Source organism: Astatotilapia calliptera, chromosome 23, assembly GCF_964374335.1.
Source record: "Astatotilapia calliptera chromosome 23, fAstCal68.1, whole genome shotgun sequence".
NCBI classification, from domain to species: Eukaryota; Metazoa; Chordata; class Actinopteri; order Cichliformes; family Cichlidae; genus Astatotilapia; species Astatotilapia calliptera.
This window is the reverse complement of record NC_137443.1, coordinates 15,431,449-15,452,991: the sequence shown is the minus strand read 5'-3', so window position 1 is coordinate 15,452,991 and position 21,543 is coordinate 15,431,449. Positions and strand designations below refer to the sequence as shown.

The following is a 21,543-nucleotide window of genomic DNA, read 5'->3' as shown; positions in this document are numbered from 1 at the left end:
TTCACGCTGTTATGGCAACAAAGCTGCGATAAAAAAGAAAAAAAAAAGGTCTGCGTGACTTCAGCTCATCATCAGTGAAATAATCCCCGTTATTTTAAATTATCTCACCAAGCGTTTCATGAACAATAAGTGGCGGTTTCCCGGTTTAATTAGCAGGTAGGCTGTGACTGCGCATTGATATGTTAATGAGATGCGGTGTCACAGGTGTGTGGCTGTCAAGTCTACTAAATCACACACGGACACGAGCAGGTCAATTATTCCGTTAGAAAACCGAAGCGGGGACCGGATAACACACATCAGAGGCCAGTTAACCGACTTTGGATTAGCTTAACCCCTCACGTGGCTGGATATGTGGAATCGATAAAGACCTCTGTACGCTCACGCGAATATATGGAGGCCCAACCATGGCAAAATGAAGAAATCCTTTCCCCAGCTATTCACAAGGGCTCGCTACAGCGGACAGCTCCACATATTTGATTTGGTAGATTTGTTACACCTTATGCCCCTTCTGAGGAAACCCTCCAAGGGCTTTGATTCTCCTCTTGGATCAAACCGGATCCTAGGCGAATCTGTAAATCGCACTAGTAAAATTAAACAGGATTTATATTTTAAAAACATAAATTGTAAAAAGAATTATCCTAACACTATTTGCACTTAAGGGGAACAAACTACAGTTAAGTTTTATTTATATGTTTAACTCAACAAATTTAAACTTAACAAATGTTAATTGCCATCTCACCCCGAACAAAGCTTGTGTGATCATCAGTGTTTCCCTCTGCCTTTAAACTCAGCTTTAGTTATTTAGCCAACAGGAGGTTTGTTACTATATATCTAGTCTCCCACATTTTGATTGGTCTACTAACTCTTAAACATTTTGTTAGTTTGGATGCTTCATTGTAAATCCGACCCAGAGACGCTGTGAGAAAAACACATTTTAACAGAACACATTCTTTAAAAAGCAAGGATGGCACCAGCATTTCATAAACAGTTTTGTTCCTGTTTTAAATCTACCCTACATGATGTTTCTTTTTTAAATCCAAGACTTTAATCAAGCTCTGCACAGAAAAAAAATACATAATGCAATAGTAAACCTATACTGAATAGATATGTTCATATATGCCTGAAGCACAAATACTGATTTCTACCCCTTTTTAGTCATTTATTTATTTTTTACATTTACCCCTCTATTTTACTTAGATTAGATTAGATTAGATTAGATAGAACTTTATTAATCCCTCGGGTGGGTTCCTCTGGGAAATTCGATTTCCAAAAAAGCACAGCACCGACAGAAGTTACAGAGTTATACACACACACATATATATAAATACAGAGACAATATAAATAAAATATACGAAGGGGATAAATATAATAAATAGGAATAAAAATAAAAATACAAGTGAATTGCACATTTCAAGTATTGAGTCTATTGCACCGTTGACTATTTACAAAAGTATTGCACAAAAGGTATTGCACAGTGAGGTGAAGAGGCACTACAGCTTAGTTGTTCCCCTCTCCTTTGTCCTCCTGTTTCCCCTCCCTCTCCCCTCCAGAGAGGAGTTAAACAGTCTGATGGCGTGTGGGACAAAGGAGTTTTTAAGTCTGTTAGTTCTTGTCTTTGGGAGAAGCAACCTGTCACTGAACAGACTCTTCTGGTTGTTAATGGCCGTGTGCAGAGGATGCCTGGCATTGTCCATAATGTCCATCAGTTTCTTTAATGTCCTTTTCTCTGCCACTGTCACCAGAGTGTCCAGCTTCATGCCGACAACAGAGCTAGCCCTCCTGATCAGTTTCTCCAGCCTGGATGAGTCCTTCTTTGCTGTGCTGCTCCCCCAGCACACCACAGCATAGAAAAGTACTCCAGCAACCACTGACTGGTAAAACATCCTCAGGAGCTTCCTGCAGATGTTAAAAGACCTCAGCCTCCTGAGGAAGTACAGTCGGCTTTGGGCTTTTTTATACAGGTGCTCTGTGTTGCATGACCAGTCCAGTTTATTGTCCACCCACAGCCCGAGGTACTTGTACTTGTTGACCACCTCCACCTCCTCCCCCTCTATCTGAACCGGCAGTGGACCTGCTCTAGACCTCCCGAAGTCCACAACCAGTTCCTTAGTCTTTGAGGTGTTGAGTTGCAGGTGGTTTGTGTGACTCCATGCGACAAAGTTCCTCACCAGACTTCTGTACTCCTCTTCCTGATCATCCCAGATACACCCCATGATGGCTGTGTCGTCTGCAAACTTCTGAATGTGGCATAATTCAGAGTTGTAGCCGAAGTCAGAGGTGTACAGGGTGAAGAGAAGAGGGGACAGCACAGTTCCCTGTGGTGCTCCTGTGCTGCTGACCACTGTGTCAGACGTGATGTCCTTCAGCCTGACGTACTGTGGTCTGTCGGTGAGGTAGTCGGAGATCCAAGCCACCAGGCAGGGGTCCACCTCCATCCTGTTCAGTTTTTCTTGAAGCATACAGGGCCGGATGGTATTAAAGGCACTGGAAAAGTCAAGAAACAGTATCCTGACCGTGCCTTTTCCCCCATCCAGGTGTGAGTGGGCTCTGTGTAGGAGGTACAGGATGGCATCCTCCACTCCGACACCCGCCTTGTATGCAAACTGTAGTGGGTCCTGGGCATGTTGTACCTGTGGTCGGAGGAGGTTGAGGAAGAGCCGCTCTAGAGTCTTCATAAGATGTGACGTCAGTGCCACCGGTCGGAAGTCATTCAGCTCATTGGGCCGGTTCTTTTTGGGGACCGGGACGATGCAGGATGTCTTCCATAGGGCGGGCACTCTCCCCAGTCGCAGACTGAGGTTGAAGACTCGTTGTAGCGGCTCCCCAAGTTCAGCAGCACACGCCTTTAGCATCCTAGGACACACCTTGTCTGGGCCTGCTGCCTTTCTGGGGCGAAGCTTCCTCAGTTGTCTCCTGACCTGATCCACTGTGACACTGGGAGATGTTTGGGAGGAGGGGAGGGGGGGAGATGTCTTGCTGCTGAGAGAGGGATTGGAGGAGGGGGGTGTCATGGTGTCAGGAAGGGGGGGAAGCGAGGGAGGTAGGAGAGTGGGGATTGGACTCTGTAGTGAAGGTGAGGGTGGGGGGGTTGTGGGCTGGTCAAACCTGTTGTTAAGTTCGTTTGCCTTCTCCACAGTCCCCCCCACTGTGCTTTTCTTGGTGTTGTGGCCTGTGATGGTTTTCACACCATTCCAGACCTCCCTCATATTGTTCCTCTCCAACTTCTGCTCCACCTTCCTCCTGTAGGTGTCCTTTGCTTCCCTCAGGCAGCGTTTCACCTCCCGCTGTGCTGCCTTCATCTCCTCCTTCACTTTGCTCCTGAAAGCCTTCTTCTTCATGTTGAGGACAGCTTTGACTTCCTGTGTTACCCACGGTTTGTTATTAGGATAACTTATGGGAATACTACAACATATTTACAGCTACATCACATTTATATTGTAGAAATTTACTAAAACATTCAGACATTTAGATTCTAATTTTAATGCATTTAAGAGAATAACCTCATCTATAATTAAATCCAATTGATTTATCAAAAACTCATCACTAATTAATGGATTATCAATATTCATGACTGCACTATTACCAATGCAGTTATGAATAGTAACTCCAAAGAACATGTGGTTGATTTTAACAAAGAATGGAAACAGTTCTTAGATATGTTTCTGTATTCATGAAAACATTAACAAGTATATATTCTGTGCTTGGCTAAATATCAAGCACAATATAAAAGTTCAAGTTTAATAATTTCGTGTGTAGCTTTATCCGTGACAGCATAAATAATGTGAACTTGACACACACACACACACACACACACACACACACACACACACACACACACGTCAAGCTCCTTCATATTTCATCAAGTTAATAAATAATTAGTGTAGAAGATTGTGTGTGGAGATTAAATTGTTTAAATAATATACCTTTAGCTAATTTGCCCTGCCAGCAGTTGGGTTTTATTTTGCACTCTGACATGACATGCAGCACAGCAACCAGAACTAAATGAAAGAAAACTTACCAGTGGTTGTGGTGCATGCTGGTAACCATATGATTAGCTCTTGTATGGATTTATGGGGGATCATCTGCATTATGAGTAAACTGCATCTGTGCAGTAACCTGATATTTTGATAAAGTGATCCAGACTGTTTAGTGAAAAAGGTTTATTGAGTAAGAAAAAACTGCATGAATAACAAAGTGCCTTGCATGTACAGCTAACACAATATTTGGCATTTCAAGTACTCAAGGAACTGAGAAGTCAATTGCACAAAGAAAACTTTGGTACTATAATATTTTTTCCTGGCTCAGTTAAAAAAAAAATAATAAAAAAATAAAAAAATCCAAGAATATTTAAGAAAGAAGAAAAAAGTCAGTGTGTAAGCATGCTACAGTGTTCTGTTTACATTTCAAGTATATTTAAGTCAGTATTAACAAAACCATGGTAAACACTTACAGGACATTAACATATAATACCAGAACAACCGCTGCATGTTTAAGTAGACAATGCAACAAGGTGGCATTGAAACTGCAGTACATGGGATATGAACTAGCTTACTGTGCATATCTTACCTCTGAACAGTAGAGAAAAACATAACTCTTTTATGAAGGCACTTTAACCCTAGTCAGGCGAAAATCCAGAGGGCACTAGTGCAGGCATTTATCAAATGCTAAGTAAGGACTAAATCCATTTGCACTTAAAGCCCCTTTAAGATGTGCACGACTTTACATTCACCTGATGGCGCCTCAACATTTTGTCAAGTTGTGCCAAAGAGCACCTGGTCAGGTTTCCGTAATGCTTACAACATCAATCTCGCCAGGTCTTTCCCACATCTTTGGGATGCAATAACATGTACATAATAGCATTTGTATCTCAACAGTTTAGTTTCAAAAGTGCATTAAGATTAAAATGTTTCTCTTTTAATCCTCTCAGCAGCACTATAAAACAAACAGAAGGACATACCGTGCAGAGAAAACTAAAAAATTTTTTTCCAACTACTCCACTAAATAAAGACGAGCATATTAAAATATGCTTGTTGCAAAAGTGGAAACATTGTGTGTATACTGTGGTTTCCTCCATCGCTGACATGTCCGATCAAACTCTCTGCGTGAACATTAACAAAATTAACTCTTAACAGTATGATGAAATGATGTTTGAAAAGGGCTCAAATTACTACCACCCCCACAAATGAAGCATTTATTTTATTAGGTTTAATGACATGTACAGGGCATCAAAGGGAAAAAAAACTATCAAGACATCAAACACGTTTCAGATAAATCTCCGCCCAGTTTAAAGGTCAAGCTCAAATCTAGTCATGACATCCCGTTGCAATGTTAGGTCGATACCAGTCATCTATATAAAAGAGAAAAACAAACAGCAATACAGTTTAACGTGATATTTTTTACCAAAATCAAATGAAATGATACAAATGGATCACTGAAACAGATACAGAAGGTACTCACTGCTTCTCGCTTGCGACGTTCCTGCGCTCTTTGGCGGGCCCGCTCTCTTTCTTTATCTAAAGACGACTGTGTGATTAGAGGTTGCCTTTTTTTAGACCTTTGCTGTTCAACATGTTTGGGAGCATCCAAGGGACCTTCTGTGCGAATACTTCCAGGCAAACCCGAAACTTCCTTAACAGGCTGTGGGTTTTGTTCTGATTTACATGGGACTTGTAGACTAGAAGGAGAATACCCAAGTTACTGACTTTGCTCTCTTTAAATCAATTATTATGTTTTCAGAGAAAAAAATATATATCTTGGCTTATAGCAACTAATACAGGCACTCAGTAGTTTTGGCATCTTTAAAACTTTGGCCAAAAGGCAACAACTGTATGCCTGACAACTTAATTAAATCTACCTATTAATTTAAATTCACATCGAATGCTTTAACTATTAACTGTGTGAACACCTGGTCTTTTCAGGAGCCTCGATCTTTTTGCTTTCATCCAACAATTTCTTTTTCAGTAGTTTTTCACGAAACATCTTGAAGGTCTCTTTTGAGGAATTGTTTGGAGGTAGCATCACCCTCTCTCTCGGTCTTCCCAATCTCACCCAAGGCTCGATGTTTTTCACCACAATATCCTAAGCAAGGAAAATCACAATGTTTAGACACATTCACTTCAAACATTGGTGTGCATTTGTTGGCATCAACCAGCTAGGTTTTGGCCACTAGAGGGAAAAAACACAAAAAAAAGTTAAGTTGTAATAATTTAATGCTTTCTGGTGGTGGAAACACCACATTTGAAAGTATTTGCACCACTTTCTAATGAATAATGCACATAAAAAGCAGCACATCCTTGAACATTGATATAATTTCCAGCTATATCAGCACATAAAAGTAAGATAAATGATCATGACAGTTTTCTGGAGTATTAAACCAACCTTTTTGGGAATTTGGGGTTTTTCACCCTCAGCAGATTTACTCGCAGCATCAGTGTTAGGCACATTAATCAACTGCTTGTCAGGAAGATCTGCAGTGTATCTGAAATCTGCAATAATAAAGTTAACATTTCCTAACATTATGAAGAAAACGGTAGTTTTTAAAGATGGTGATGTAATAATAAGTGATTTAAAGCGACTTACTGGGTGTTATTTCGTCTTTGGATTGCAGAGGGCTGTCTCCAAGAGGGGACAGCACTGGACCCTGCAGGAAAAGCAAAATTTTGTTTAAAAACCATAGCTTTCAACTATGACACATGGAATGGGTGGGTGCAGTTTTTTCCACGTGGCTAACTCATGCACTCAAATTATGAAGGCTCCAAATTGCTGAGAAAAAAACCCCAAATAAACAAAACATATCCCTACATAATGCAATAGTAAACTGCTGCTGGGAAAGATGGCAGATTCTGCTAGACTACACGTTCTTAATAAAGGTCTCTTCATTATCATTTCAGGCACGTTATTTTTTTAAATCAGCTGCTGGTACTGACGTTGGCCTGTTCATAGTAGTTGCAGCACATGCCTACACATATTTCCTAACATATGATAAAACATGTATCTAATATCTACCCCAAAAGCTGTTACAAAGCAGATTTTGTAAAAGTTGCCTTTGTGTGCAGAAATGTGCCTTTTTTGACGTACCTCAAATCTTGCAGCAGCCCAGTCCAGTAGCTCTACGGGAGATCCCATGGGGGATAAAAGTGCAGACAAATCTGGACAAACAGTAAATTACAGGAATTCATTCTCAACTCATTACAATGACACAAGAAGCAGATTTCTGCACATTTATTTAAACACATGTGCTACTATTGAGTAAAACCAACTAAAGGCAAGCATGAGTATTATATTCCAAACCAGGAGCGGGGGGAGGGTAAGGAGGCGCTAGTTCTTTGTCTGGCCTACCAGGTAAATGGGTGGTGGTAAAATCAGATAACTGTTACTGTACTTTTCATGGTGGGAAAACTGTTAGTCCTGAGAAATAAAGAATCTTGTGGAAAGATCTTTTCAAGAGGCTGGTAAATCTTTTTTTACTTTTGGACAAATGTTGCATTTGTAAAGACAAAAACATTACCTGGAGGCGATAAAGTGAAGTCATCAAAGGTTAGCGCTGCATCGTGCTGTGCTGGATGTCCTTCCCTGTTTGCTTTCTTTACAGACTGCCCATTAGCAAGAAGCTGACTGGTCTTGACGGATGCTTTCGTCAAATCTGCTCCTCCCAACATCTGTTTACCAGCAGCATGTCTCACCTTTGACACAAGAAATTACAGTCTTACTTATCAATGTAACCCGCCAGCTTACATTGATCTATTGAATAAAGAAAAAAGAGAATCTTTTTACCTTTTTGTTAACCTTTTGGCAATGGTCTTTAGATTTCCGCTTCCTCTTTTTCAGCACTGAAAAACATTGACAATAATAACTCATTTTGTGCCATAAATTGGAAAAATAAGACACCGTGAAATTTATAACAATTTGCTTTTCACACAACCTTCAAGAAAAGCTAAATAGTTCCAAGTGTTAATTAATTATTCATTTTTTCACCTGGACTTTTAAGTAGGTGGTTGCCCAAATAGGGTTAATGAAGTTTCGCTAGCTGGTATTTAATGATGTGCTACGTGATCGCTAGCGACACAGCTACGTTAGCATAACATAAACACAGTGAAGCTGGAGGATGAATGCTAACTTTTTCCCACTCGATAAAAGTTAACGTGAGGGTTCCCGATGGTTAGGGACAAATGCAGTCGCATGGCAGGATGCTGTAAATGGACCAAACTTCAGTCAGGAGAACAAATGAGATAATCCATCTGCAATACGAGGTTAGTCATTAATATACTGCTGCATGGGCTGGGCTGTAGTTACATCGTAAGGTTTTAAAAACTGAGCTTTGAAATGAATAGCGGTAATAAAAAGCGAGAGAGGCTGACAGTGATCACTGACTGTTTTTAGGGGCTTTTTGAGATTAAAAGAACAAGATACAAAGCATTAAAACGGGTTAAACAGCCTTATTAAACGGAGGGTAGTTTGGGCCCAGAAGCAGGATTCATCATGTCATCATTTAAAGACCGGATACCTAAAAAAAAAAAGTAGCTGGTAAGCATATGATTAGATTTTTTACTTCTTTAATTTAGGCTACAGCCTCTTAAAGTTTCCTGTTCAAACATCATGAAAAACAAGCTATTTGAGATATCTTGGCAGCATAAAATAAGAATAGTTTGTTACATAAGCTCTCATTTATTTTTTCCTTAAAAAAAAAAGAGAAAAAAAAGCAATAAGACCCTGTCATCAGAGAGAGCACACATGCCTGACTGCACCAATCGCCCATCAGAGATGCCGTTTTTCAGCCTCGCATAAATTTACTTTATGAGTTATGCTTTTTCTGTTTAATGGCACCACTATTATGCAACACACTTCAGTGCCTACTAAAACAATGAAAAAAAATACCCCCCAAAAGACCGAGACTTTACTGCAGCTGTCATTGGTACAAACATGCAGGACTCATCCATGTCAGCAGATTACAAAAAGGTGTGTATGAAATGTAAAGAAAAAAGAAAAAAGAAAAGAGACCTTTATAATTGAATAAATAAATAAAACAAATTAATGAAAAAAGGCACCCATGTAAGAAAGAAGGGGAAAAAGAGATGGAGAAGCTGAAGACAGCACCAGACCTGATTCAGTGTCCCTGGCATCACAGGCGGTAGAAAGACTACTCGAGCTGCTGCTGTCGGATGAGCTGCTGCTGTCGGATGAGCTGCTGCTGTCGGATGAGCTGCTGCTGTCGGATGAGCTGCTGCTGCTGCTGCTCCCACTTGAGGAGCAGCTGAGACCAGGAGAGGCCACGACTTGAGCTGTTAACACAAGACTGACATTTTTACACTGTCTCACACGTGGAAGTACCATTGCAACAAATCTGTTTCTTACCTGATGACCTCTTTTTACCAGTTAAGTGCTGGTCTTTGCCGACAGTCTGAGACGTTCCGCCATACTTTAGTTTTGCAGTCTGGATTGCTCCTGTGGGCTTGGGTCTTTTTTCTGAGAAGCACGACATACAACAACAGAATTGAAAAATTATGTTTCTATTTAACATAACATTGTTTTTATTGTTTAATTATTTTGCTGTAAATACTATAATTTTATCAGTTTGTGTTGATAAGTAGAAAAATATCAGTATAATTCCCATTATTTTCCAGACTGGACAGACTTTTTTTTTTTTTTTTTTTTTTTTAAACCTACTCTTCAGCCATTTTTTGAAAAATTCATGCTAGATACATTTGTGGAGCAGAATTTTGGTTTGTAACTACTGAGAATATTCATATAGTGCAGCAGTCTCCAACCCCCGGGCCACGGACCGGAGTCGTTTGGTACCGGGTCGTGAGGCTCGGGTGTGAAATGTATGTTTTTCAGGGTTTTTATTGTTTTTTAGCATTATTTTGTTATCGTTTTTATCGTTAACTCGGTCTTCCTGGGTCTTTTCACTTGTGTTATGAATAAATCTTATTTTCTTCTGTACCGGTGCTAGTTTTATTTTGTTGTATTTATCCACGACACCTTAAAAGTCGGAGTTTATTTATGCTACATGATTCCATACATTTTGCCTCATATTTTTGATGTCTTCAGCGTGTATTTAAAAGGCAGAAAGTAGTAAAAATAAACAAAAGCCATTAAATGAGTTGTTGCGTTGTGTCCAAACCTTTGACTTGTACTGTATGTATAAAGACAAGCATATACTAAACCTAATATTTCTTTTATCATTACTTGACAGATTTTGACTGCTTGACCTGATAAGCAAGCACTGTCACTGTAAAGACACTTCAAGTTTAGCAGACTAACTTGTATTTTCTGATTAAGTCACGCTGTACTTACTTGTTACATTCTTGATGGATTTAGTCAGACACTCTGCGACGAACCTCTGCAGAGCTCGCAGTGTGGAAGACTTGAGCATGTCAAAGTCAACTTCAATCTCCTCCAGAGTGGAATCTCGCAGACAAGACTCCCTGGTGTGGATGATTTTCACCAACTTGCCCAGTTTGTCACCAGGCAGCTTGTTGATGTCCAGTTTTAACTGTTTCTTCTCCTGGTAAGTAATTGGTGCCAATGGGGCTGAACCCTCATCTTTCATGGATTCACGGGGGTTAGGAGGTCTGGTTTCTTTCCTATACATACATATGAAATATTTATATTTCGTTTATATAGTAGCATACACAGCCCAACAGTTTATGTTAGGTAAAAAATACAAAAATATTGATTGATTAAGTGGGGTTCACTTACAAGGAAGAGCTCCTGCTGGGTGCGATACTTTGAACAACAGATTTGTATTTAAAGGATTTGTTCTTTAGTTGAGCTACATCCTTTTCCCTTGATCTCTTTTCCTTCTTCAGCTTTTCTCTCTTCCTTGATTTCATCATGGGATCCTGGACAAACTTCTTCAGCTGCTCACTGACAGCCTTCAACTGAAAAGCGAGCCATTTAAGTTAACTATAGAGCACTGAAGTAATTTATTTCTCAAAGCTTGCTTGTTACTGTGTGCGCAATACTGACCTGATCCTCCAGATTGGCAAGCAGAATGGCTCTCCCTTCTGATGAAAATTCTTCCTCAGATGATGAGCTTTTGCTGTCAGAACTTTCTGAAGTTGACAGACTTCCATTTCGGTTTCCTTTTCCCTTTTCTTGCTGATGTGATGTCTGATAGGACTCTGCTTCATGGGGAAGCTTCAGATACCGGGCCTCAAAAACTTCCTGTTAAAACAAAATAGTTTTGCAGTATTGTTAGCAATTACACCAACTGTAATTCGTCAACTGACATAGGTTAGTCTATACAACTGTTACAGGGGCATGTCAAAGCAAGTTGTATTTGAAGGCCTTTTGTTTTGTTTTTTGGGGGGATGATTAGTGGCAAAAATGCTCCATCATGCACAAAGAAATTGTAAACCACCCCTATTGTACAAAAAGTGCTCATAATCACAGGATAGTTAGACAAGCAAAGACACTTTCCTCCTAAAAGTCCACACTAGTTTTTTTTTTTTAACATTTTGCAGCTGCAACTAAGTGAAAAACTATTTATCTGGGGGTGTTTTTAGAGTTCAATTGAAACTGGTTCAAAAGGTGTATGTGTGGAACAAGTTACTGCTAAGACGCACTCTAACATATAATAAGCATGCTGTTGTTGTGCTTCTGTTTAGTGTCTTGTACATGTGGCTCATGATGATACAACACTGTAAACGGTTTCAAATCATATAACACTTGTTAACTGCAATGTTCTCAGAAGTCAGCAAACAGCAGATAAATCACTTAAGTGGGAATCTGCTCAGGAGGAGGAGGAGATTTCAAGTTTAGCACCTACAACACATTTTCTTTTTAGGCCCAGAGCCCCATCCCCGGAGGAAGCAACCAGCAGCAATTTGGCAACCAGGGATAACAGGAAGCCGATGCCATTTTGCAAGCTGAGGTGTGCGGGTACAACTTTAAGGCATGTAATTAAAAGACATATCAACTAGTGACCAACAATAAGCAACCAACCAATGTCGGACAAGTGAATTTCATTCGATGTGAATGCGGCTTTAAGGACATGCAAAATGCATGTGAAGGTAAACATAAAACATAACTTACATTTAAATATTGTCCTACTGATTTAAGAAATCAATAAATTGATAAACTGTACCTGAAGTTTTCTTGCCATGTGTACCACCTCATTTGAAGGTGGATTGTATTTGTAACAGTTGGAGAACATCAAGCGAACATCGGCAGCAAACACTTTTGCATTTCCGTACTCTCCTTGATCCATCTTTTTCTGAGGAAGTAACATTTTTGTTGAGAAAACTGATCTACCATATACTGAAAATCACATTACATGCTTCAGTTAATCAGCTCAGACATTTTACCTTGATAGTACTCAGGTCCATGGGATGCTTGATGATATCATGGTAGTCATGCAAACCCAAAGCAACCACATCGACTGGCACATAAAAGGGCCATGCATATGCAGAGTGCCTCTTTGAGAGCAGCTCCTTCAGGATGTCATTGCAGCATCTGAGCTGCTCAGACAGTCTGACCTTCTTGGCCTCAATGAGAGGCAATTCTTTCTTAGGACGCTTGATGGGCCTTCCACTGCCTCTGTGGGAGATCAGCATACAAGGTGCTGAATGTTCAGCAGGGGAGACTTCACTGCTGGTGATCACTGAGGTGGTGGTGGGGTCTGCTTTCCGCTTGAGACCTTTTTTGCTCTAGATATTAAAAAAAGGAAAAAAGCAGCGGGACACAAATAACAAAAGTGACATTTAAAAGTTTGTTTTAAGGCACAAAAACAATCAGTAATAAATATGATTAATAGCTTCTGACATCATTCGTTAATGATGATCATCTATATGCGATGATGCACTTACTATACTAAATGTATGCACTGTTTGAGGTCTTTGGTTAGACAATCGCATAAGGAACCGTTACTAGTACAGCTAAGTTTATGTAAAACGTTTATCTCACATTTTACTTAAATAGAACACTGCATGATTTTATGTATATTCTGAAAGTTGCTCGCAAACCATTTCAGTGCTTAGTGTTGAGTCAGTTTGTGCAGAGAGCTGGATGGGTAGGCTCGACTGAGGGACATCTGGAGGAATGACTGTCACAGTCTGCTGAAGAACAACCTCTGACATGAGGGATCGGTGCTTTAATGCATCTGCATCACAGGTGATAAAGTTAAACATGAACAAAATTTTATATGGTGAACAAAATCAGTGCAATTTTAATATCTTCCTGTGGTAACATCGTAATATCATTTTTGAAGTTTCTCTTTCTCATTTAAAATTTTACAAAAATTATAAGACAGGACAAAATGACCCTGCATTACTAGTTAGGAGCATGCAACATACCTGCATTAGAGTGTTTCCCTTTTTGTAGGTCCTTTGTAGTGACTTCTACCACAAACTCTTTCTGAGGCATTTTAGAAAGTTTCTGCAGAAAAAGCTTTTCGAGGGTTTTTGCCATAAAGACAATATCATCCCCAGGCTGTGGAAAGACAAATGATGCATTAAATAGGAAAAAAAGGCAAATGTGCTTTTGTGACAGTTTAAACTGCTGAGATGCATTCCAATACTGTTAAGCACCAAAAGTTACACAAAACAAAAGTGTGACTTTGTTATTTTTTTGTCCAGCTTTTTTTCATTGTAGGACTACTTCTGATTTTTGTACATCTTGCTTCTGTGAAGGAATATGAAATGTGCTTTGTGGTTATATTTTGGTATCATACAGCAACATAACTATTATCATCTTACCTGGTTGTACGCATAGCAGTTGGTGAACATAATATTGAAGTCTTCTATGCAGTCAACTGCTTGCCAGTAGTAACTATTCTTTAGCCGCTTCTTAATGGTGCCAAGATCCATTGGATTTGTAATAATTGTATAATAATCCTGAAGACAAAGACATGAACATGAAAACATGCCTTTCTGAAGTGTGGCTCATGAAGACAGTTTTAGGTTCAAACATTACATACACATGACTGCATTCTTACTGCAGTGCTACAACTACAATTTTACTACTTACTGGGAGACACAGTGCCACTGCATCCACTGGCTGATAAAAAGGCCATGAGTATTGATGCCTCCATAAAGCTTGGAGCGCCACCTTCTCCAGATACTGTAGCTGATTGGTTACACGTCCAGGCCTCTTGGAATTTATGACCTCTGGTGGAGGGGGATTTCCACTCACAGGGGGGCCGACGTTCCCTTCAGACATTGCGATATCCAAATTGCATGCAGGGGTAAAGCCACCTGGAAATTGCTTTGCAGAAACTCGATGCTCGTACCACGTTTTCCTACATGTCAAGTGAAAAAAGGAAAGCATCTGCTGATTAAACCAACAATAATATAACAAAACTACTTTACTACAAGAATGTCGCAAACTAGTCTCTCGACCCCCTAAATTCTTAAAAATTTATATTGAGCATTAATACTCCCCGTGACTGCTATAGCATTCATATTCTTGATATAAAATTGAAGACATGCCAAATACATAAAGGTAAAATTAAGTATTGAACATGTCACCAGTTTTCTAAGTAAATATATTTCGAAAGATGCCATTTTCATGAAATTCCCCCAAGATGTCAGTAACAATCCATCCATTTCACACGTGCAAAGAAGTCAAACCATAAATATCCATAAATTATGTGTAATAATGAGAAATGACACAGGGAAAAGTATTGAACACATGAAGAAAGAGAGGTGCAAACGGGTATGGACGTCATGACCCAAGCTGAAATCTATCAGTAATTAGAAAGCAAGCCTGCCTCTTTATCAGCTAATATTAATTTGCAGTCCCAACTGAAGGCCTATAAAAAGAGGTTTCATTACCAAAGTATCACACAGCCAAATAATATATAAAAAAAAAAAAAGAAGTAGTAGTAGTAGTCATTACACAAGAAACATCCCTTGATATGTAAAACTATTGATCGCACTTAAGACCTTTGCAACCTTGTTTTTGCAAAACATACTGATGGCATTGTTTACAAAACAATTTCTAAATGAATGAAGGTTCTAGTAAGCAACGTTGTGGCCATAATCTGGAAGTGGAAAGAACACCATTTCAACATGAACCAGCCAAGATTTTAGACAGAGCAGTGAAAAGAACTACCAGCTGTCCAAGAGCCAAGGACCACTTGTGAAAAGACCTGGAATCAGCAGGTACAATGGTTCTGAAGAAAACAGTAAGTAATGAAACGAACTGCCATGGCCTGTATGTGCATTTACCATGGAAGACTCTATTGTATGTTGAAGCACTTTTAAATTTTGCTGAACAATATTTATACAAGCTTGTGAAATACTGGGGAAATATAGTGTGGTCAGATGAGACCAAAATTGAACTCTTTGGATGCCACAATACACGCCATGTTTGGAGGTCAAAGGGCACTTTCTATTAGCCCAAAACACCAATAGTGAAATCTGGAGGTGGGGATATCATGGTGTGGGTCTGTTGGATGGAAAAAATTACCAAGACATTTTTAATTAAAATCTGTTTCCATCTACCAGGATGATGAAACTGAAACAAGGGTGGACATTTCAGCAAGACAGTGATACCAAATGCAGAGCCAAGGAAACTCAATTGGTTTAAGGAAAGAAAATTAAGCTGCTTGGACGGCCAAGCCAATCACTCGACCTGAATCCAAATCTATGGAAAGAACTAAAGGTCAGAGTTCAAAGCAGGGGCCCAGGGAAACCTGCAGGATTTAACGACTGTGTGGAAGAACAGCCCCTCCCTTTTTTTGTAAAAAGTATCAAACAAATTAAGTTTTCAAAAAAATTTCATTAAGTGCGTTCAATACTGCGTCATTTCTCATTTTTACACATAATTTATGGACATTCATGGTTGGATTTCTTTGCATGTATGGACTGGATGTGTTGCAAATTTCTGGTGAGAATTTCATGTCAATAGCACCTTTAGATATATCTTTATTTAGAAATTTGATGAAGTGTTTGATACTTAATTTACCCACTGTATGAAAAAAAAGATAAAGCTGCAAAGGATGAATCTTTTTTCTCTTAAAAAAACCTTAATATCAATAAATGAGTCTAACAACTATAGTCTCTTCAGCAGAAAATGAGTATGTACAAACACTTCTTAGATTTATAGCAGAATCCAAACAGAAAAGAAATATTTGTTGTTGTTTTTTTTTAAATATTTCTTTAAGAATGGAAGCTTAGGAGAGGCTCATTTGTGCTAGACTCATTTGTGCTAGACACATGTAATACTGCCATCTACAGCATCTCTCCAAAACTGCTCCAGTGCACATTTTACTTCAGATGAAGCAACAGTATGTTTGCATCCTTTAAGTACACTATGTGGGTCTGATACGTTGGGGTATTGTTACCCATCCTTTTCAATCATACATTAATGAGCATTCTAAATAGTTAAACATACACTGGATTACTGGAAATGGTCTTATTAATCACTTAGTTGCGGTTTCCTTTTAGTGCTGGCTGCCAGCAGTTATTCAGGGCCTGTTCAAGTTATTCAGTGTGACACTGAATTCAACATTAAAAAGAGGATAATGGCTTCTACAAACATATGTACCATAACTGAATTTGTCCCCTCAATGTGCTTGGGAAAGTAATTTGTAAATGTGGTGACTAAAGATCTGTGTAATGATGATGATGTACAGATTCACAGTTGTAAACTGTGTGCTGAAGGAAATATGTTGGATTGCAAATTATACATGTATAGGTGACAGGATTCTGGATTTTGCTCATGTTTGCAAGCTAAGTATTTCTCTGCTGACCTCCTTTGTAGATAATAATGATGATTTGAACCAAACACCCAACATTCCATCAGCATTTCTGATGAGGCAGTAGATGGATCAACAGAAGATCCAGATGCATCTCTGAGAAATAATTTAATTGCATGATTTTCAGATACCGTTTATCTGCAGTAGATTAAAATTTTTTAAGGCATTCACGCCTTTTGTTCTTTACTGGTTTTATTTTCTCTGACACACCAGATGCCAAGTTATCAGCCAACAGATCACTGGGAATTACCTAGTTTGATTCCTGGTCAACCTGTGTTACTTTTTTTTCATAGATTAAAGTGCTTCACGTCACCTGCTTTTAAGCAACGAGCAGCCAAGATCTTGGAGAGATGCACAGGAGTGCGTCTCTCGCCCTCTCTGTCAAACCAATAAATGGCAGGCACATTTAAAAAACCAGCTTCAGTCACGCCCACCGGTTAGTCCGCCTGCCTGCTAACCTTACCAACAGTCGGTGTACTATACCAAATAAAATAACCACAGTTGCCGCGTACTAACGGAGCAATTTAAGTAGTAGCATTTTGTATTTTATGCACTAACAACCTTGATGATGTGCTAATGCTCCCGGATGAGTTTGGTCGTCAGCGCTAGAAAGTTAAACGCTTTGTATTTTTCATCTCTGCACATTTTAGCAGTTGAATCTTGCACAAAAAAAAAACCTTAACAGCTAGTCTGTAAATTATTTTCTTCTTTTCAACGCAAGTCGCTTTAGGCAAGCATTTAACGCGGCTAAGCGCGCTAATAACCGAAGTGTTTAGAAGCGGTCACGTTTCATTAGTCTTCCTATCAGTTTGATGACTTTTATATAAGTCCAACATATTGGGAAATAAAAATTCACCAACCACCATAATACAAGTTTGCTCTGGTTATCATCACTACTACCTTAGTCGTCGTCTTTGTCGTACTAACAAACATTACCTTACGAGATTTCGCGGAATCCTGCGTTCAACTCTTCGGTTGTGGACGTTTCTAAGGCAACCACTTCAAATTTATACACCTCTGCTCAAGACTCCAGACTTGATTGGCCTATATTCTACCTACCTACCCGTGTTTTTCTTTGAAATAGTTTTTAAAAAATGACATTAAAATCACCGTCACACAGCCTCCTGCAAAGTGTTTAGCTAACTGTTTTTCTCTTTAAACCACGAGTTACAGATTTATGTTGAGCGTTCCCAACAAAATGGTAACTCGATAACATCCCAGTACATTATCGGTTGCTTCCGCTGAGCAACTCCTGCAAATAATAATGCCACTCGCCTGGTTTGTGAGCCTGCGAAAGCAGGCTGCGGACTTGTGGTAACTGTGGGGGGAAACGTGTCTGTGGCTCACCGGGAACACAAAACCGGGATCTGGGCGGAGCGATGAGTTTACGGGCTGACTCAGAAACGGGAAATTTGCCTTCATTAAACAGAACTAAGCTACAAAACAATTCTCAGCAGCGAACATCCCTTGCGTTACGTCTACTTGATTTATTAAGCGATTTTGTCTATCGTCTTCGTGTTTTTTTTTAAAAAGTATATTTATAAGGAAACAACTTGAATTACGCGCCTTTACTCAAAGTTTTCATTTAATTTTTTTTGTACTTTTGAAATGCAACGAGACATTATAATTTCTAATCAATAGTAAACAGTTTTAAGGGCTTTTCTTAGTTGTGAAAGGAAAGTGGAAAATATTAGAGGGCTTGAAGTGAATGTGACTTTTACAAGGATCACCTGAAGCAGACATAATTTTACTTCCTGCGAAATAGAAACAGGCCTTGAATTTAAGTTGAAGTTGAGTTAACATTTAAAAATAACAAAATTGGTGTTATTAAGTACGAACAATTAAAATAAAACAAGCCTTCAATGAGTTTGAGTGTGTCTATGCAGTGACAATAAAATTGCCAGGACTGGGTCAAATTTCTTCATTGTGTAATGCCATTTAATACAAATTTGTCCAGAATTCACCAAACACCCCCCCTTTAAATATTTCCAATCTTGTGTTTAAAATGAGTTTGTGCCAAATGAAATGCTGGAATCTAATTACCCCTATTAAAAGGTGGAGGCTGTAGGCTACTATACCACAACAAGTGGATTGCTGCTTCTTTGGTGGAATTTCTTCTTCCTGCTGCTGCTCTTTTTAATGAAAGGAGAACTTTGCTCTTATAATTCAAGTGGTGCATGTTTTAAATTTTCAATTATTTCATTAATTAATTTAGTGGCAATATTCTTTCTAATTATTCCTTTCCTTATTATTGAACCTGAATGGTCAACTCAGTGCTTTTAGGTATGTAGACATGGTGAAGATGACCTGCTGAAGTTCAAACTGAGCATCAGAATGGGGAAGAAAGGTGATTTAAGTGACTTTAAACATGCATGATTGTCGGTATCAGACAGGCTGGTTTTGAGTATTTCAGAATCTTTTGATCTACTTTGATTTTCGCTCTAGGATTTACAGAGAATGGTCCAGAAATGTCAAGTGAGCAGCAGTTTTCTGGTTGAAAATACCTTATTAATGTCTGAGGTCAGAGAAGAATGGCCAGACTGCTTTATGCCTATATAAAACAGAGGAGCTACATTAGCAAAGTTCAAACTGGGTGCCACTCCTGTCATCTAAGAAAAAGAAATTACGGCTCCTGTTTATACAGGCTCCACAAAAACTGGACAGAAGATTGTAGATCAGCATTGTTTTGCTTTGTTTTATTACATTTTGTAGTTTTTTACTGCCTTTGGCATTGTAAACCTACCACCACTTTTTAAGTTCTTCCATGTTAAGTACATTAAGTTTGCTTCTAATGAAATCTGATATATAGAAAAAATTGCCACTGTGATTAGAAAATTGTGAAAAATTTACCTGGTCTAATGAGTTCCAATTAGTAGTGGAATATTCGGATGGTAGAGAGCATGGATCCATCCAGCCTTGTATCCATGGTTTAGGCTCGTGAAGGTAGCATAATGATATAGGGGATATATTACATCTTGGACTCCTTTGTACCACGTGGTCATCATTTAAACTCCATGGTCACCATGTTGCTGATGCTGATGCTCGTGCTATCCCTTTTATGACTTCAGTATAGCCTTCTCATGGCTGTTTCCAGCAGACTAATGCACCATGTCACAAAACTCAGTTAATCTCAAATTGGTTTCTTGAACATGATGAGTTCACTATTCTGAGATGGCCTCCTCAGTCACCATATCTCAATCCAATGGAGCACCTCTGGGATGTGGTTGAGCAGGAGATTTGCATCATGGATCTGTAGCTGCAAATCTGCCGCAACTACACAATGCTATGATGTTAGTATGGACCAAAAACTCTGAGGAATGATTCAGTTACCTTTATCATCTTGTTAAATCGGTACCATGACGAATGAGTGTAGTCCTGAAGTCAAAAGTGGGAACAACCTGGCACTACCAAAGTGTACCTAATGAAGTGGCCGGTGAGTGTATTTGTGCATGCATTTTTATATGTATATTACCTGTTTTCTTTCTAAGGTAATTTGTAAAATATTGTATTTTTAAGTCTTTTAGCCTGTCAGTAAAAAGGAGTATAAAACTAATTCGACATTAGTCACTTGCACCTTTTTTCCACAAGATGGAGCCATGGCCAAAAATGTGTGGTGAAATTATACAGCTTCGAGTGCAAAAGGAGGCGGCATGTTGCTTTCCTTTATGTCCCACATACCCACAAATTATTTAACTGGAATATTCACGTTTCTGTTTAAATGTCATTATGAAATTATTGGCTGTCATTTAAACATCTGGAAGTAAACTCAGAACATAAACATCAGTTTGTTTTTTGGAGGTTTTAGTTTTTTTTAAAGGCTCACTTGTATATCTTTGTAAGTAAAAGAGATTTTTGACTGCAGTCTAAAGTGAAAACACGTGTTTACATGTATATTGTAATTTATATAGCATCAAACTAAATTTAAATGCAAGAAGTAGACCTTTTAGGAACTGAGGCAGAAAGGGGTGTTAAACAGTCTTCAGTATACCAATAAAAGACCAAATGCAAGGAAGTTCAGAAAGTGAAAGGTATAGGCAGGCAGAATGAGTTTTGAATCTGAGCGTAAATACTGACACAGTGTGAGTTCCCCTGACAATTACCGGAAGCTTGTTGAGAAGGGAGGAGGTCATAAAGGAAAAGGTTCTGCCCTGCCCATGTTTCAAAAGTGAGGAGAAACAACGGGTATTTGTTTTTGAATGAACAAACATAAACTCAAAAGAAGTGAGGGAACAGACACTGTTTACACATTTAACTGCTTCTAATCAGAAGTCAAATAGCTTTAATGCTACTTTATGTTACTTGAAAAGTACTTGTCATATTATTTTCAGGAAAGGCTGATCTACCACATTCCAAACCTTTAGTGATCCTAGGTGACACATTGTTCTGTATTAGCTAAGCAAATGTTAAATAATCAGGATTAACTCTAATTCAAACAACAACACATCAAGACAGACATGATGGTTAATATAACTTACATTAATATCAAAATGACTAGAATATTTCCATTTTATAAAATTGAGTATTTATGCATTAAATACAATTTGATGGCATTATTACTTTGCTTAAAACTTTTAATTTATTTACTTTTTAAAATTCCCACCTAAGATGATCCTAAATCCAGTAGCAACTCCAAAGCTATAAGGCAATAAATAATATTTGGCTCTATTCAGATGACAATAAACGTCTTTTCCCTGTAATTCCAGTGGGATTCTAACCCAAACTTCATACACAGCGTAAATAAAAGCCTGACAACAATCAGCCAGGAAATGATGATCTTATTAAAAGTGTTCTAATTCTAAATCAATTGAAAACTATAGAGTTGAAATATAACCATGCTACAT

At 38.7% G+C, this 21,543-nt stretch overlaps 1 protein-coding gene across 4 annotated transcripts; it reads right to left on the bottom strand.

The window, feature by feature from the left end:
• Window positions 1–4,145: 4,145 nt before the first annotated feature.
• Window positions 4,146–18,189, bottom strand: brdt (bromodomain, testis-specific). Of its 4 annotated transcripts, none has more exons than XM_080297432.1 (20): window positions 18,050–18,189; window positions 13,969–14,239; window positions 13,698–13,835; window positions 13,296–13,431; window positions 12,966–13,102; window positions 12,309–12,650; window positions 12,089–12,217; window positions 10,969–11,166; window positions 10,699–10,880; window positions 10,294–10,583; window positions 9,352–9,462; window positions 9,099–9,278; window positions 7,774–7,829; window positions 7,508–7,682; window positions 7,078–7,148; window positions 6,580–6,640; window positions 6,379–6,485; window positions 5,906–6,078; window positions 5,458–5,674; window positions 4,146–5,347 (listed from the first exon to the last, which is right to left on the bottom strand). In XM_080297432.1, exons 2-20 carry the CDS (start codon window positions 14,158–14,160, stop codon window positions 5,285–5,287), a joined length of 2,958 nt encoding a protein of 985 aa, XP_080153558.1. In that variant the 5' UTR covers window positions 14,161–14,239; window positions 18,050–18,189; the 3' UTR covers window positions 4,146–5,284. The 4 variants fall into 4 exon arrangements, with proteins under 4 accessions (XP_080153558.1, XP_026015759.2, XP_026015757.2 ...); XM_026159974.2 differs by having other exon boundaries at window positions 17,978–18,130; XM_026159972.2 differs by lacking the exon at window positions 18,050–18,189 and adding an exon at window positions 17,639–17,915.
• Window positions 18,190–21,543: the final 3,354 nt, after the last annotated feature.